Source organism: Canis lupus, chromosome 10 (assembly GCF_011100685.1).
Source record: "Canis lupus familiaris isolate Mischka breed German Shepherd chromosome 10, alternate assembly UU_Cfam_GSD_1.0, whole genome shotgun sequence".
NCBI lineage: Eukaryota > Metazoa > Chordata > Mammalia > Carnivora > Canidae > Canis > Canis lupus.
Window position 1 is genome coordinate 64,285,757 of NC_049231.1, and position 16,936 is coordinate 64,302,692.

The window sequence follows — 16,936 nt, forward strand, 5'->3', positions numbered from 1 at the left end:
TAAGAGGGTTCCCCTTTCTCTACATTCTCACCAACATCTGTTGTTTCTTGAGTTGTTGATTTTAGCCATTCTGACTGGTGTGAGGTGATATCTCATTGTGGTTTTGATTTGTATTTCCCTGATGCTGAGTGATGTTGTGCATCTTCCGATGTGTCTGTTAGCCATCTGGATGTTTTTTTTGGGATAATGTCTCTTCATGTCTTCTGCCCATTTCTTAACTGGATTATTTGTTTTTTTAGGTGTTGAGTTTTTTAAGTTCTTTATAGATTTTAGATACTAACCCATATGTCATTTTTAGATACCTTTTCCCATTCCATAGATGGCCTTTACTTTTTGTTGATTGTTGCCTTCACTGTGCAGAAGCTTTTTATCTTGATGAAGTCCTAACTGTTCATTTTTGCTTTTGTTTCCTTTGTCTCCAGAGATGTGTCTAGTAAGGAGTTGCTATGGCCAAGGTCATTAGGTCTTTCATTCATTTTGAGTTTATTTTTGGTTGTGGTGTAAGAAAGTGGTCCAATTTCATTCTTCTGCATATAGCGGTCCAGTTTTCCCAACACCATTTGTTGAAGAGATTTTTTCCCATTGCATACTCTTTCCTGCTTTGTTGAAGATTAGCTGACTGTATAGTTGTGGGTCCATTTCTGGGTTTTCTGTTCTGTTCCATTGATCTATGTGTCTGTTTATATGCCAGCACCACACCATCTTGATGACTGCAGCTTTGTAATATAGCTTGATGTCCAGAATTGTGATGCATCCAGCTTTTCTTTCCTTTTTCAGGATTGCTTTGGCTATTCAGGGTCATTTGTGTTTCTATACAAGTTTTAGGATTGTTCGTTCCAGCTCTGTGAAAGATGCTGGTGATATTTTGATAGGGATTGCATTAAATGTGTAGATTCTTTTGGGCAGTATAGACATTTTAACAATGTTTGTTCTTCCAATCCATGAACGTGGGATGTTTTTCCATTTCTTTGTGTCCTCTTCAGTCTTTCATCAGTGTCCTAAATAGTTTTCAGAGTATGGATCTTCTACCTCTTTGGTTAGGTTTATTCCTAGGTATCTTATGGTTTTTGGTGCAATTGTAAGTGGGAGTGATTCCTTGATTTCTCTTTCTGCTGCTTCATTATTGAGGTATAGAAATGCAACAGATTCCTGTATATTGATTTTATATCCTGCATCTTTGCTGAATTCATGTACTCTAGCAATTTTTTTTGGTAGAGTCTTTTGGGTTTTCTACAGAGTATTATGTTGTCTGTGTAAAGTGAAAGTTTAACTTCTTCCTTGCTGATTTTGATGCCTTTTATTTCTTTTCGTTGTCTGCTGAGGCTAAGGCTTCCACTACAATGTTAAATAATAATGGTGAGAGTGGACATCCCTGTCTTGATCCTGACAGTAAAGGAAAACAGCTCAGTTTTTCCCCATTGATGATGATATCAGCTGTGGGTCTTTCCTCTATGGCCTTTATGGTGTTGAGGTATGTTCATCTATCCTTATTTTGTTGAGGGTTTTTATCAAGACAGGGTAATTTTATCAAGACGGGATAATGGTGGGGAGTATGTGTTGGGGAGCCGATGATGTTAGTACCTTTGTAGATGTTAAAGATCTCTGCTCTAGTCTGAGCAATGTTGAAATCTCTTGCCTAGAATTTATGCACTAATTGTGTGTTTCTGGAGCCAAATAAGAAAAGATGACCAGGGATCTTAGCATTTCTTAGTTGCATAACATAATTTAATCCCCCTGCTTGTAGCATGGTACTCAGCCTGCAGTCTTGCTCTCTTTTACACTCTCCAGAGAATAAACCCCTAGAACATAAGCCTCTACTTTTCTGCCCGGATGGAGAAGGTGTCGTTTTGTAGAATGGGAATCAAACTACTTCCTTAGGAGCTTTCTGCCTCTTGTCCTTTTTATCTCCTTTCTACCCTGACTTTATAGTTACCTGGCACTGACATTTCTTTTAGTGTTTTGAGGAATCTCCCTTTTAATTTCAGAGTTCTAGTGAGTAAATAATTTATCTTGTGAAGCTTGAAGGTATTGATCCACTGTTGTCCTCCTTCCAGTGCTGCTGTTGAAAAATTCAAAGTAGGTCCTGTCCTTTGGATTTGTATAATTTGGCTTGGTTCTCAGCCTTTCCCATGCTAGGTTCTTTCATCAATTTGTCAATTACCCACCCTTTCCTTCTCTTTTTCCTCATTGTAGTTTGGGGAGACAACAAAATGAGATGAGGATAGTCTGCCATTTTCTAGGAGTTTTTAAAAAAAATTCTTAAGAGAGTTCACTCATAACTCTGGCTTCTCTGCCTTCTCACTGAAAAAGGATTTTCAGAATTTCAGAAAAAACAACTATTTTTAAGTGTTGGGAGTAAGTCTAAAACTAGAAGATAAAAATTTCAAAGATGCCACAACTCAGAACACTTTGACATCCTCTCAAATAATTCAGTTTTCAAGTTAAGTCTCTTTATATCTCTTCTATAACATTTTGTGTTGCTTAGTAATATTAACATTTTTTTCTTTCGGAAAAAGCCATTTGTTTCAAAATGCCATATAGTCAAAGGAATGTATAGTGGAGATTCCTTTATTCTACTCTCTAGACTTTTATTAGTAGCCAAATCCAAACTGCCTGTACTTGTCCAAAGAGCTGTACTATGTATGGGACCACAGTGGGGGCCTGTCATGTAATGACCAGAATTTTACCAAAATCTACAAATAAGAAACATGTTCAGTGGATATATGGTATGCTTTGACAGCAGTAAGTTGTTTGACAGCAGTAAGTTGTAAGTTTTAAAAATATAATTTGCCTTGAAAAGTTAAGCTGATTTTTTTTTTAATTTTCCAAAAAATTCCTACTCTATTCATGCTGTGATTTCTTTCTATTATTTTGATATTATCATGAAGGGTACCAATACTACCTTCTCTCCCAATTTGGTAGATAGGAAAACTAAGACATACAATATTGATTTTTTGGTATATATTAATTTTTAAGAGAGATGCTCATGTGATGTTTAATAATACTTTTTGTATTTTTATTGTATTATTTAAGAGCATGGTTTAAAAAAAGGTCACTTTTTCCTGACGCCTCTCCTGCCGCCTCCGAGCAATACCTCTGCCTTAAAAAAAAAAAAAAGTAACATGGGGAATATAGAAAGATTAATTTTTTTTATATTTCATAGGGAAATACAAGATATAGTAATGGAGTGGGTGCTTATATGCCAATGCATATGGCTGAAATAGATGTGTATGTTACAGTTGCCCAAGAATACGGTTTTACTGTGCATTGTCACAGTACTTCTTTGGAAGGTTGCCCATGACTCTTCTGGTACATTTTGTATATTAGAGGAAAGATAAATCATTTCATGTTTCATGCTTCATCTTTTGCTAATATCCAAAAAGATGCAAAATTAGTTCCTAACAAAATTGATTTTAATATAACTGATTAAAAAAAACAGCTGAGGGTAATTAACGTGAGAGATCGATTAACAAAAGACTAAATGCTAAATCACTTGCCAAATAGCATAATAAGGTACTTACTAAAATAATTATTTTCCATACTCTAGGCTCCACAGCTTAGTTCATGAAACAACCTAATCCAAAATTGACCCACAAAAGCTGAAAAAAATTTAAAAATACTATTTGAAAGCTATACATTGACCTGTCTGAAGTAGCACCATTAAAAAAGGGGATTACTGGATTCTATACTATCAAGTTTGGACCTTAAGAGTCATTACCTTCTTTTTTTTTTTAAGAGCTTTTTATTTTTATGTAATAATAATAAGTTGCAAAGATAGTACAGAGAATTTCCTGTATAGCTTTTATTCAGTTTCCCTTGATGATTACAACTTATGTAATTATCATACATAAAAATCAAAGCAAGGAAATTGACATTAGTATAATGTATGTGTAAAGTTGTTATTTTATCACACATAGATTTGTGTAAGCACCACTGCAATCAAGATATAGAACTGTTTCATCACCAGAAAGCTCTCCCTACTGCTGCCCTGTGTAATAATACCCATATCTCTGCCATGGACACCTCCCCCCAATATATAACCCCTGGTAACCACTAGTCTCCATTTCTATAATTGTTATTTCAAGAATGTTACAGAAATAGAATCATATAGTATGAGACCTTTTGAGATTGTTTTTTTTTTTTCATTAAACCTAACATCTCTGAGGTCCATTCTACTTTCCATGTATCAATAGTTGACTCCTTTTTTGCTTAGTGAGATTTCATGGTTTTTATGTGCTGTAGTTCAATCATTCACCATATTAATTGTTTTCAGTTTTGGGCTATTAAAATAAAATTGCTGTGATTCAACATAGTACTAGAAGTCCTAGCCTTAGCAATCAGGCAACAAAAAGAAATAAAAGGCATTCAAATTGTCAAAGAAGAAGTCAAACTCTCCCTCTTCGTAGATGACATGATACTGTACATAGGAAACCCAAAAGACTCCACCCCAAGATTGCTAGAATTCATACAGCAATTCGGCAGTGTGGCAGGATACAAAATCAATGCCCAGAAATCAGTGGCATTTCTGTATACTAACAATGAGACTGAAGAAAGAGAAATTAAGGAGTCTATCCCATTTACAATTGCACACAAAAGCGTAAGATAACCTAGGAATAAACCTAACCAGAGAGGTAAAGGATCTATACCCTACAGAACACTTCTGAAAGAAATTGAGGAAGCCACAAAGAGGTGGAAAAATATTACATGCTCATGGATTGGAAGAATTAATATTGTGAAAATGTCAATGCTACCCAGGGCAATTTACACATTTAATGCAATCCCTATCAAAATACCATGGATTTTCTTCAGAGAGTTGGAACAAATCATCTTAAGATTTGTGTGGAATCAGAAAAGACCCCGAATAGCCAGGGGAATATTAAAAAAGAAAACCAGAGCTGGGGGCATCACAATGCCGGATTTCAGGTTGTACTACAAAGCTGTGGTCATCAAGACAGTGTGGTACTGGCACAAAAACAGACACATAGATCAATGGAACAGAATAGAGAATCCAGAAGTGGACCCTCAACTTCTGGTCAACTAATATTCGACAAAGCAGGAAAGACTATCCACTGGAAGAAAGACAGTCTCTTCAATAAATGGTGCTGGGAAAATTGGGCATCCACATGCAGAAGAATGAAACTAGACCATTCTCTTACACCAGACACAAAGATAAACTCAAAATGAATGAGAGATCTAAATGTGAGACAAGAATCCATCAGAATACTAGAGGAGAACACAGGAAACACCCTTTTTGAACTTGGCCACAGCAACTTCTTGCAAGATACATCCATAAAGGCAAGGGAAACAAAAGGAAAAATGAACTATTGGGACTTAATCAAGATAAAAAGCTTTTGCACAGCAAAAGAAACAGTCAACAAAACTAAAAGACAGCCTACAGAATGGGAGAAGATATTTGCAAATGACCTATCAGATAAAGGGCTAGTATCCAAGATCTATAAAGAACTTATTAAACTCAACAGCAAAGAAACAATCCAATCATGAAATGGGCAAAAGACATGAACAGAAATTTCACAGAGGAAGACACACACATGGCCAACAAGCACATGAGAAAATGCCCCGCATCACTGACTATCAGGGAAATGCAAATCAAAACCACAATGAGATACCACCTCACACCAGGGAGAATGGGGAAAATTACCAAGGCAGGAAACAAATGTTGGAGGGGATGTGGAGAAAGGGGAACCTTTTTGCACTGTTGGTGGGAATGTGACCTGGTGCAGCCACTCTGGAAAACTGTACACTAACAATGAGATTGAAGGAGGTTCCTCAAAGAGTTAAGAGACTGTGGAGGTTCCTCAAAGAGTTAAAAATAGAACTGCCCTACGACCCAGCAGTTGCACTGCTGGGGATTTACCCCAAAGATACAGATGCAGTGAAACGCCAGAACACCTGCACCCCAATGTTTATAGCGGCAATATCCACAATAGCCAAACTGTGGATGGAGCCTCAGTGTCCATCGAAAGATAAATGAATAAAGAAGCTGTGGTCTATGTATACAATGGAATATTCTTCAGCCATTAGAAACGACAAATACCCACCATTTGCTTCAACGTAGTGGAACTGGAGGGTATTATACTGAGTGAAGTAAGTCAATTGGAGAAGGACAAACATCATATGGTCTCATTCATTTGGGGAATATAAAAATTAGTGAAAGGGAATAAAGGGGAAAGGAGAGAATGATTGAAAATTCAGTGAGGGTGACAAAACATGAGAGACACCTAACTCTGGGAAACGAACAAGGGGTGGTGGAAGGGGAGATAGGCACTGAGGGGAGAACTTGGCGGGATGAGCACTGTGTGTTATGCTATATGTTGGCAAATTGAACTCCAATAAAAAAATAAAAAATAAATTAACCCCCCCCCCCAAACATCTGGAGAAGCTTCAGGGAGCTTCTGGGTGGTCTAGAGGCTACCATGAGGGCAACCCTCCCAGATCTTGCTCTATGGATGCCTTCATTTGGTTCTTTATTGCTGTCCTTTATAATAAAATGATGCCAAATGACAAAACTAAAACAATTTAAAAAAACAAATAAAATTGCTGTGAATAATTTTGTATAGGTTTTGTGTGGGCAGTTGCTGGATCATTGGTAAGTGTATGTTTAGTTTTGTAAGAGATTGTCCAACTACTTTCCAGAATGGGAATACCATTTTACATTCTTATGAGAAATGTATGAAATCTAGTTTATCTGAACCATTATCAGCATTTATCATTATTATATTTTTTATTTTAATTGTTCTTATGGGTGTTTGATTATGTATCTCATGATGGTCTTAGTTTACATTTCCAGAACAGCTAGTGATGTTGAATATCTTTTCACTTGCTTATTCCCTAAGGTATATTGTCTTAAGTGAAATGCTTCTTTATGTGTTTCACCTAATTTGTAATTGGATTGTTTATATTTTACTGTTGAGTTTTGAAATTTCCATGTATATTCTAGATATGAGTTCTTTGTCAGACAATGCGGTTTGCAGATATGTTCTTCCAGTCTACAGTATATCCTACTCCTGAGAGTCTTTCATAGAGCAAAAGCTTTTAATTCTGAGTAAATCCAATTTCTCATTTTTTTCTTTAATGGATTATTTTTGGTATTATACCTAACTAAGAATCTTTACCAAGTCCTTGGTCTCCAATTTTTCTTCTGTTTTATCTTCTAAATGCTTTATTGTTTCATATTTTATAATTTGCATATGATCCATTTTGAGGTGGTTTTTTCCTTATAAAGTGTGAGGTTTACATTGAGGCACTTTTTTTTTCCTTGTGACAATCACCAGTACCTCCAATGAATTGCTTTTGCACACTTGTCAAAAGTCATTTGAGCATATTTATATATAGGCCTATTTCTGGGTTCTCTGTTCTGTTTCTTTGATCTATGTGTCTATCCCTCCATCAATACCGCAGTCTTCATTACTTGATAAGTCATCTTTGAAGATGGTAGACTACCAATTCCCTCTATATGCTCTTCTTTTTCAAAATTATTTTCCCTCTTCCATATAAATTTTATAATGATCTTGGCTGTATCTACCATTATCTTGGCTGTGATTGTGGTAATAATTGGGTTAAACCCATATATCAATTTGGGAAGAAAATGACCTCTTTCTAGTGATGAGTTTTCTAATCCATGAACACAGCATATATCTACACTGATTTAGACCTTTGATTTTTTTCATCATTGTGTTGTAGTTTCTAGAGAGTCTTGAAAATGTCAGCTAAGTATTTTGTCATTTTGAGCTACTGTATATGGTATTGTTTAATTTTGGTGGCTATGTTTTCACTGCTGTCTATGGAAATACAGCTGAATTTTAAAACTTGATCTCTTAAAAAAAAAAAAAAAAAAAAAACTTGATCTCTTACCCTGCAACTTGCTGAGCTCATTTATTAGTTCTAGGAGGTTTTTATTTTTTCTTTGTATATTTTTTTTATTGGATTTCGATTTGCTATGAGGTTTTTCAAGATTCCCCGAGAGCAAACAGAGACAGTTTTCAGTTTTCTTTGTTTCCATCGGTATGCCTTTTATTTCCTTTTCTTACCTCACTGCACTGGCTAGAACTTCAAGTAATTTGTTGAATAGCAGTGGTGAGAGTGGATATCTTTGCTTTGTTCCCAATATAGGGAGAAAACGTTCAGCCTTTGATCATTAATTATGATGCTTACCAAGTTAGAGAAGTCCCTCTCTTTTCCAATTTTCCTGGGAATTTTTGTCATGAATAGGTGTTTAATTTGTCAGATACTCTTTCTGCCTTGTTATGATCATGAGTCTTCCTTAGTCTCTTCATATAGTGGACTCTACATTGAGTATCAAATATCATATCAGTCTTTCAGGCATGGGGTACTCCACTTGACCATGTTGCATAATTTTTTTACATATCAATGAATTTGTTTTGGTGATATGTTTTTAAGGATTTTATTCATTTATATTCATGAGGACTATTGATACGTAGTTTTTTGTTTTTATTTTGTTTTGTTTTTGTACTCTGTTTGCCTACCCCTATCAGGGTAATACCGGCTTCATAAAATGAGTGGGAAAGTGTTCTCTTCTGTTCTGAAAAAGACTGTGTAGAATTGGTATTAATTATTCTTTAGAAGTTTGGTAGATTCCAGGAGTGCCTTTGTGGCTCAGTCAATTAACTCTCTGACTCTTGATTTTTGCTCAGGTCATGATCTCAGGTGGTGAGATCGAGCTCCACATTGGGCTCCATGCTAAGTGTGGGAGCCTCCTTAAGATTCTCTCTGCACCCCCTCCTACTGCATACACTCTTGCTTGCTCACCACTGCCCCCCACCCCCCAAAAAAAGAAAAAAAGTTTGGTGGACTCCAGTGTAAGCCACCTGGGTCTGGAGTTTCCAAATTATGAATTTTATTTAATATTCTAAGATCATTTGAATTATCCATTTCACATTGGGTGAGTTTTAGTAGTTTTAGCCTTTTGAAGATCCCTTTTCATCTAAGGTGTCAAATTTAATTCTAGAAAGTTCAAGTTTAGTTATTTGTAGTACTCTTTATGAGCCATTTCATGTGTGCAGAGTATGTGGCAAAAATTTTTTCACTGCTGATAGTAGCATAGTGAATCTTATTGTCTTGTTTTTGGTCAGTCTTGCAAGAATCTTTTCACTTACTGATTTTTTTTTTTTTTAAAGAACCAACCTTATGTTTTTCTGCTGTTTTTCTGTTTTCAATTTAATGATTTCTGCTCTTCTTTTTACTATTTCCTTCCCTCAGCTTACTTTGGGTTTATCTTGCTCTTCTTTTTCTAATTTTTTTTCTGGTGAGAACATAGATTATTAACGAGACTTTTAATCTTTTCAAATGTTAAGTGTTTAATTCTATAAATTTGCCTTGACATATTTTTAGGTGTGTCCACAAATTTCATTGCCATATTTTTATTTTTATTTTGTTCTTTGTAATTTTTAATTTGCCCTGAGACTTCCTCTTTCGTGACCCGTGGATTATTTAGAAGGGTATTGTTTGGTTTCTAAGTATTCAGGAGATTTTCCTGTTATATTTAGATTGTTTTTATCTGTTACATCTATTTTGATTCCACTAAATGCACAGAATACATTCTCAATTATTTCAGTTCTTTTAAATTTTTTGAGCCTTGTTAGCTCAAGCTATGGTCTATATCAGTATATGTTTCACGAGCAATTGAAAAGAATATTCTAAGGTCGGGTACTTGTCGATGTTGTGGGGTCCTTGCTGATTTTCTGTCTAGTTGTTCTATCAAGTGTTCAGACAGGGGTTGCCTCTAACAACAGTTGTGGGCTTGCCTAATTCTTTAATTCTGTCACTTTGAGTTTCACTTATTTGGCAACTCTGTTGTGTAGTGCATCCACTTTTAGACGTATTAGTATGTCATCTTGGTGGGCTGCTCTTTTATGATTATGTCTCTAGTAATTTGCTTTGCTCTGAAGTCTACTTTATCTGACAGTAATAGAGCCACTTCTGGTTTCTTTTGATTAATGTTTGGATGATATATCTTTTTCCATTTTTACACTCAAACTACCTCTATTATTATAGTTGAAAAAAAGAGAAATGAGTATCTGGTAAACAGAATACACATAAGGTCTTTTTTTGGCACTCTATAAATCTGATACATTTAATTTAAGTATTACTATGTTATGGCATAAGTATGTTATTTTTTATTTTCTCTCCCTTTTCTTAATGAGACACAGTTGACATATAACATTGCATTAGTTTAGGTGTATAACATAATGATTTGATAGATGTAAATATTGTGAAATGATTACCAAGTAAGATTAGTTAACATCACCACACAATTTTTTTCTTATGATGAAAACTGGTAAATTAAGTTGCTCTGCAACTTTCAGATACACAGTACAGTTACATATAGTCACCATGCTTTATGTTACATCTCCAGGATTTATTTATTTTATATCTGGAAGTTTGTACCTTTTGACCACCTTCATCAATTTGGCCCAGCCCTCGCCTCTGGTAACCACCAGTCTGTACTTTGAGAATCATTATTCTAGTCCACACATATGTGAGATCATGTGGTATTTTTTTTTAAAGATTTTATTTATTTATTCATAGAGACACAGCTAGAGAGAGAGGCAGAGACACAGGCAGTGGCAGAAGCAGGCTCCATGCAGGGAGCCCGACGTGGGACTCGATCCCGGATCTCCAGGCTCACGCCCCAGGCTGCAGGCGGCGCTAAACCGCTGCGCCACCGGGGCTGCCCATGTGGTATTTTTTTTATTGTCTGACTTACTTCACTTAGATGGACTTGAGGGCATTATGTTATGTTGTTACAAATGGCAAGATATCCTTGTAAGACTTTTATTTCTTTTTCTTACCTAATTGTTTGGGCAGGACCTCCAACAATATGTTGAATCAAAGTGGTGAGAGTGGGCATTCTTGATTTAGATCTTAGAGAAAAAGGTTTCAGCTTTTCACCTTGAGAAAGAGGTTAGCTGTGGATTTGTCATATATGGCTTTTATTATGTTGAGGTATGTTCCTGCTATATTCACTTTGTGGAGACTTTTATCATAAATGGAAGTCAAATTTTGTCATATGTTCTTTCTGCACGTATTCAGATGGTAGGATTTTTACCCTTCATTTTGTTACTGTGGTGTGTCCTGTTGAATCCCTTGGATAAATCCCACTTGGTGAAGGTGAGTAATCCTATTGAATCAATTTGCTAATATTTTGTTGAGGATTTTTGCATCTATGTTCATCAGAGTTACTGGCCTGTAATTTTCTTATAGTTTCCTTGTCTGGTTTTCATTTCAGGGTAATGTTGGCATTGTAAAATGAGTTTTTAAGTGTTCCCTGTTCTCCTATTTTTTGGAAGAGTTTGAGAAGAATTGGTATTCTTTAATAAATGGTAGTAGAATTCACCAGTGCAGCCTTCTGGTTCTGGACGGGTTCTGATTATTTATTGAATCTTCTTACCAGCAATAAATAGTTCTATTCAGATTTTCTATTTCTTTATGATTCTGTCAATCCATTTATTCTAGGTTGTCCAATTTGTTGGTATATTTACGGTTTTGATTTGGATTGTGTTTATAGATCAGTTTGGACAGTATACGTGTTTGAGAATAATTATGTCCATGGGGTTTACTGAATATGCTGCAGCTTCCTATTTTTTTCTTTTTAAACTCTGGTATGGTTAACATACAATGTTAGATTGCTATGATTTTTTAAATATTTTTCTATTTTTTTCCTGTCTGTTCTCACTTAAGACTTCCACTTGTTATGTCTAATAACTACCATGAAACTGAGGAGGGCACCTGGTGGGATGAGTACTGGGTATTATACTGTATGCTGGCAAACTGAATTTCAATAAAAACAAAAACAAAAAAGATTCTACACAGGAGAAAAAAAATAACTGCCATGAACGAACCTCTTCTGCTGCAATTAGAAAAAGCAAGCCTGTAAGTTTCTTAATATCATAATGTATGAGTTCTGCATGAATAAAGTACACGAGATCTAGTTTATTGCATGAACTTTATGATCTCTGTTTTGGCTATCTGGAGTACATTTTTGTTTTCTATTTTAAAACCTTGATAGTTTCAGTAGCCAGTGAAACAATCATTTGAAAAAATGAATTATTGCTGCATATAATGCTCATCTTATTTTTCTAGATTTTTTATTGCCTGTTAAATATAGCAGTGCCAGTATTTACAAACCACATACAATTTCATTGAAGGATAATTATAATCTTCCACAAAATACACTGACCCATATAGTAAAAATCAGTGACTTGTATACTTTAAAATAGCTAAAATGGCCAATTTTATGCTTTATTATAACAAAAAGTCACTGATGCCATGTTTCATGTAAGTTATTTTTATAATTACTTGAAAGATAAAAGAGAATCTAAATGGAAAAAGTATTTCATAAGTAAATTTTGTTTTCAGGTAGGATGGAAGTATTTGCAGCATACCAGTATTCTCTCTGAGAACAAATAGAAATCTAGATAAAAAATTTTAAATTATCTGTTTAATTTTAAATATATGTATTGCATAACATATAATGTTACATGAATTATGTATGTTTGTGCATATATATATATATATATGTATACACATATATACATAGTAGGGAGAGGTCAGAGGTCAGACTAAAGTATACCAAAACTATAAGCAAGTCTCAATTTAGCCCCCAATTGCTGATTGTATTAAGGTGATCATCCCTCACCTTTTGCTTACAAGAGGAAAAGGAGAATTCTCTCTAGAGGAATATAACATTACTGGAGCTACTATAATTTTTTGGATTTAAGGTATCCAGTAAAATCAGAAGATCATACCACTGAAAAACAGGGAACAGGCAAAAGAAACAAGTTTAGAGATAATCTACATATGGAGTTTTAGTAGAAAGAACCACTAAGACTTGGTTAGTATTTTTGTCTGTTTCTAGGAATACAGCCTCTTAGGTAATCTCAGGAAATAAAGGGGCTATTGTAAGGACTCCTGGAACTGAGATTCAATGGTCCATATGGTTTATGGATCTGCTTCAGCCATTGCTTTTTTTGTATACAGAAATAAATTATATGGACTGATTTAAAAGAAAAACAAGTCTATGCTCCAACAAAAAATTATACGCCAACAAATTGGACAACCTAGAAGAAATTCTAGAATAAATTCTTGGAAAAATACAATTTTTCCAAAATTGAATCAGGAAGAAATAGAATATCTGAATAGACCAGTTACTACTAATAAAATTGAATTGGTAATCAAAAAGTACCCAACAGAGTCCAGGACCAGGTGGCTTCACAGGGAATTCTACCAAATATTTGAAGAAAAGTTAATGCCTATTCTCCTCAATCTATTCTAAAACAAATAGAAGTGTTAGAAAAACTAGCAAATGCATTCTATGAGATCATTACTTTGATTCCAAAACCAGACACTACAAAAAAGAAAACTACATGCCAATATCCCTGATGAATATAGATGAAAAAGTCTTCAACAAAATATTAGCAAAGCATATTCAGCAATACATTAAAAGGATCATTTTCCACAATCAAGTAGGATTTATTCCAGGGATGCAAGGATGATTCAGTATTCACAAATCAACCAATGTGATACACCACATTAACAAGTGATGAAAATCATATGATCATCTCAATAGATGCAGAAGAATCACCTGACAAGGTTCAGCATTGCTTGATGATAAAAACTTTCAACAATGTGGGTTTAGAGGGAACATAACATAATAAAGGCCATGTGTGAAAAACACCTAACCATACTCAATGGTAAAAAAACAAAACCAAAAAACAGAGGGCTTTTCCTTTAAGATCACAAACAATATTAAAATGTCTACTCTTGCTACTTTTAGTCAACATAGCAGTGGAAGTCCCAGTTGCAGGAGTCAGACAAAAAAAGAAATAAAAGGAATTTAAATTGGTAAGGAAGAAGTAAAACTTTCACTATTTGTAGATGACATGCTACCATACGTAGAAAACCCTAGACTCCACTAAAAAACTACTAGAAGTAATAAATGAATTCAGTAAAGTTGCAGAACACAAAATTAATAAACAGAAATCAGTTACATGTCTATATACCAATAACAAAATAGCAGAAAGAGAAATTAACAGTCCCATTTACGTTTTCACCAAAAACAGTAATAACCAAGGAGGTGAAAGACCTGTACTCTGAAGTATAAAGCACTGATAAAAGATATTCCATGTTCATGGACTGAAAGAACAAATATTGTTTAAAATATTAATACCAAAAGCAAAAAAAAAAAAAAAAGTAAAAAAAAAAAATACCAAAAGCAATCTAATGATTCACTGCAGTCCTCATCAAAATTCTAATGACATGTTCCACAGAACTAGAACAAACAATCCTGAGATTTATATGGAACCAGAAAAGATACCCAATAGCCAAAGCAGTGTTGGAAAAGAAGAACAAAGCTACAGGTATCACAATCCCAGATTTTAACATTTACTACAAAGCTGTAGGAATCAAAACTGTACGGTATTGGCACAAAAACAGACACATAGGGCAGCCCTGGTGGCTTAGTGGTTTAGCGTCGCCTTCAGCCCATGGCATGATCCTGGAGACCTGGGATCGAGTCCCACGTCAGGCTCCCTGCATGGAGCCTGCTTCTCCCTCTGCCTGTGTCTCTGCCTCTCTCTCTCTAATAAATAAATAAAATCTTAAAAAAAGACACATAGATCTATGGAATAGAATAGAGAGCCCAGAAATAACCCCACACTTAATGGTCAATCTTAAAGAAAGGAGGCAAGAATACATAATGGGGAAAAATCAGTCTCCTCAACAATTGGTGTTGGAAAAATTGGACAACTATATGCAAAAGAATGAAACTCAACCACTTTCTTACATCATATACAAATAAACTTAAAATGGATTAAGGATGTAAATGTGAGACCTGAAACCATAAAAATCCTAGAAGAGAGCACAGGCAGTAATTCCTCTGACATCAGCCATAGCAACGTTTTTCTAAGCTATGTCTCCTTTGGCAAGGGAAACAAAAACAAGAACTATTGGGACTACACCAAAATAAAAAGCTATTGCACAGTGAAGGAAACTTTCAACAGAATGAAAAGGCAACCTAGTGATTGAGAGAAGATATTTGTAAGGATATATCTGAAAAGTGGTTAATATCTGGAATATACAGAGAATTTATACAACCCAACACCGAAAAAAGAAATGATTAAAGATAGATAAAGGGCCTTAATAGATATTTTTCCAAAGAAGACATACATGGCCAGCAGACACATGAAAAGATGTTCAGCATCTCTCATCAGGGAAATGCAAATAAAAACCAATGAGGTATTGTCTTACACTTGTTAGAATGGCTGTCAAAAAGACATGAGATAATGAATGGTGAAGATGTGGAGAAAAAGGAACTATCATGCACTGTTTGTGGAAATAAATTGATGCAGCCACTGTGGAAACATTGTGGAGAGTCCTCAAAAAATTAAAAAGAGAAATACCATACGACCCAGTAATTCCATTACTGGGTATTTCTTTATTTTGGTGGGGGGAGTATTTCTTTAAAAATGAAAACATTTAAAAAGATAAATGCACCTCTGTGTTTATTGGCGCATTACTGACAAAAGCCAAGATATGGAAACAACCAAAATACCCATCAATAGATGAATGGATAAAGATGGTATGTATACACACACACACACACACACACACACACACACACACACACAATGGAATATTACTCAGCCACAGAAAAGAATGAGGTCTCGCCTTTTGTGACAGTACATTAATAATAAAAAACTTCTCAAAAGAATACTTAAAAAGGCAACCCAAAAGTATGATAAAATATCTACAGTATATATATCCAACAGTGGATTTGTATCAGAATATCTAAAGAATTCCTGAAGAATCATAAGAAAAAGGATGATCACTCAATAGAACAATGATCAAAAGTCTTAAAAGGTACTTTACCACACAAAGATCACATTTCCAATAAACATACAAAACTATATCCAACTTCATGAGTAATCAGGGAAAATACAAGTTAAATCTACAATGTGATACACTGTCCAGAATGAGAAAAATGGTGGCGGGCGGGGGGGGGGGGCACGGGGTAACAAATGTTGGCAAGAGTGGGAATGAACTGGAATTCTTGTGTACTGATAATAAAAATGTAAACTGCTTTAGCTACTCTGGAGAAATCTTTGGAGGTAACTACTAAAACTGAATGTATGCAGAAATAGGTATATTTGTACATGACATGTAGAAGAATATTTGTAAGAACCCCAAACTGAAAACAACTCAACTTGTCGCTTCACATTTGATGACAAAGTAAGTAAATTGTGGTATGCATTTGTAGTATACAGTAGAATAATACACATGAAAATATGGGTGCATTTCACAAACACTGTTAAATAAGTCAGACCCCAAACATCCCCAGAAAAGACCCCAGTACTCATTTCTGTACATTACTGCAGTACATACACTTATGACTGCACATATTTCTAGATAAGGATGCAGGGATTCCCTTACAAGATCAGATAAAACTGATTCGTAGTTTTAGAAGCCAAGAGTGTTTATCCTTTGGAGGCATGTATGAGAAGGGGGTACAAGGAAGCCTTTTGGGGGTGCTGATAAAGTTCAGTTTCATTATCTGGATTCCAGGATGTACAACCCCTCCAAATGTATATACTTCAAAAAGTACACACTCCTTTTCCTATGACAGAAACAGAATTCAGCCCATTAGAAGCGAATGTTGTGATTTAACCATATTCTTTGCTGCAACCTCCTGCTTTGGGATGGAAACGTATAATGACATCTAAACAACTGCCAAGTGTTTAAAAGAAAAGGAAGAGTAGATGACAGAAACAAACTTAGCATTTGAATTGTCTGGCCAACAAATAAATATGTGAAAACTAAATAAATAGATACATCTGCTGGTAGGTCCTCTAACAGGAAGGATCCTAGAGATTCCTTCCCTACCTTTGTTGCCAGGAATTTC

The 16,936-nt window shown here is 35.1% G+C and overlaps 1 protein-coding gene across 13 annotated transcripts in view; it reads right to left on the reverse strand.

The window, feature by feature from the left end:
* Window positions 1–16,936, reverse strand: part of WDPCP (WD repeat containing planar cell polarity effector) — a 424,783-nt gene that overhangs the window by 100,556 nt on the left and 307,291 nt on the right. Inside the window, exon 15 of one of the 13 annotated variants that reach the window (XM_038551415.1) lies at window positions 16,614–16,651. The exons of the other annotated variants lie outside the window; for them this stretch is intronic. Coding sequence (XP_038407343.1) covers window positions 16,629–16,651 — 23 coding nt within the window. The 3' untranslated portion in view covers window positions 16,614–16,628. Of the gene's footprint in view, window positions 1–16,613; window positions 16,652–16,936 lie in introns of those variants that run through there. 13 annotated transcript variants of the gene reach the window in all.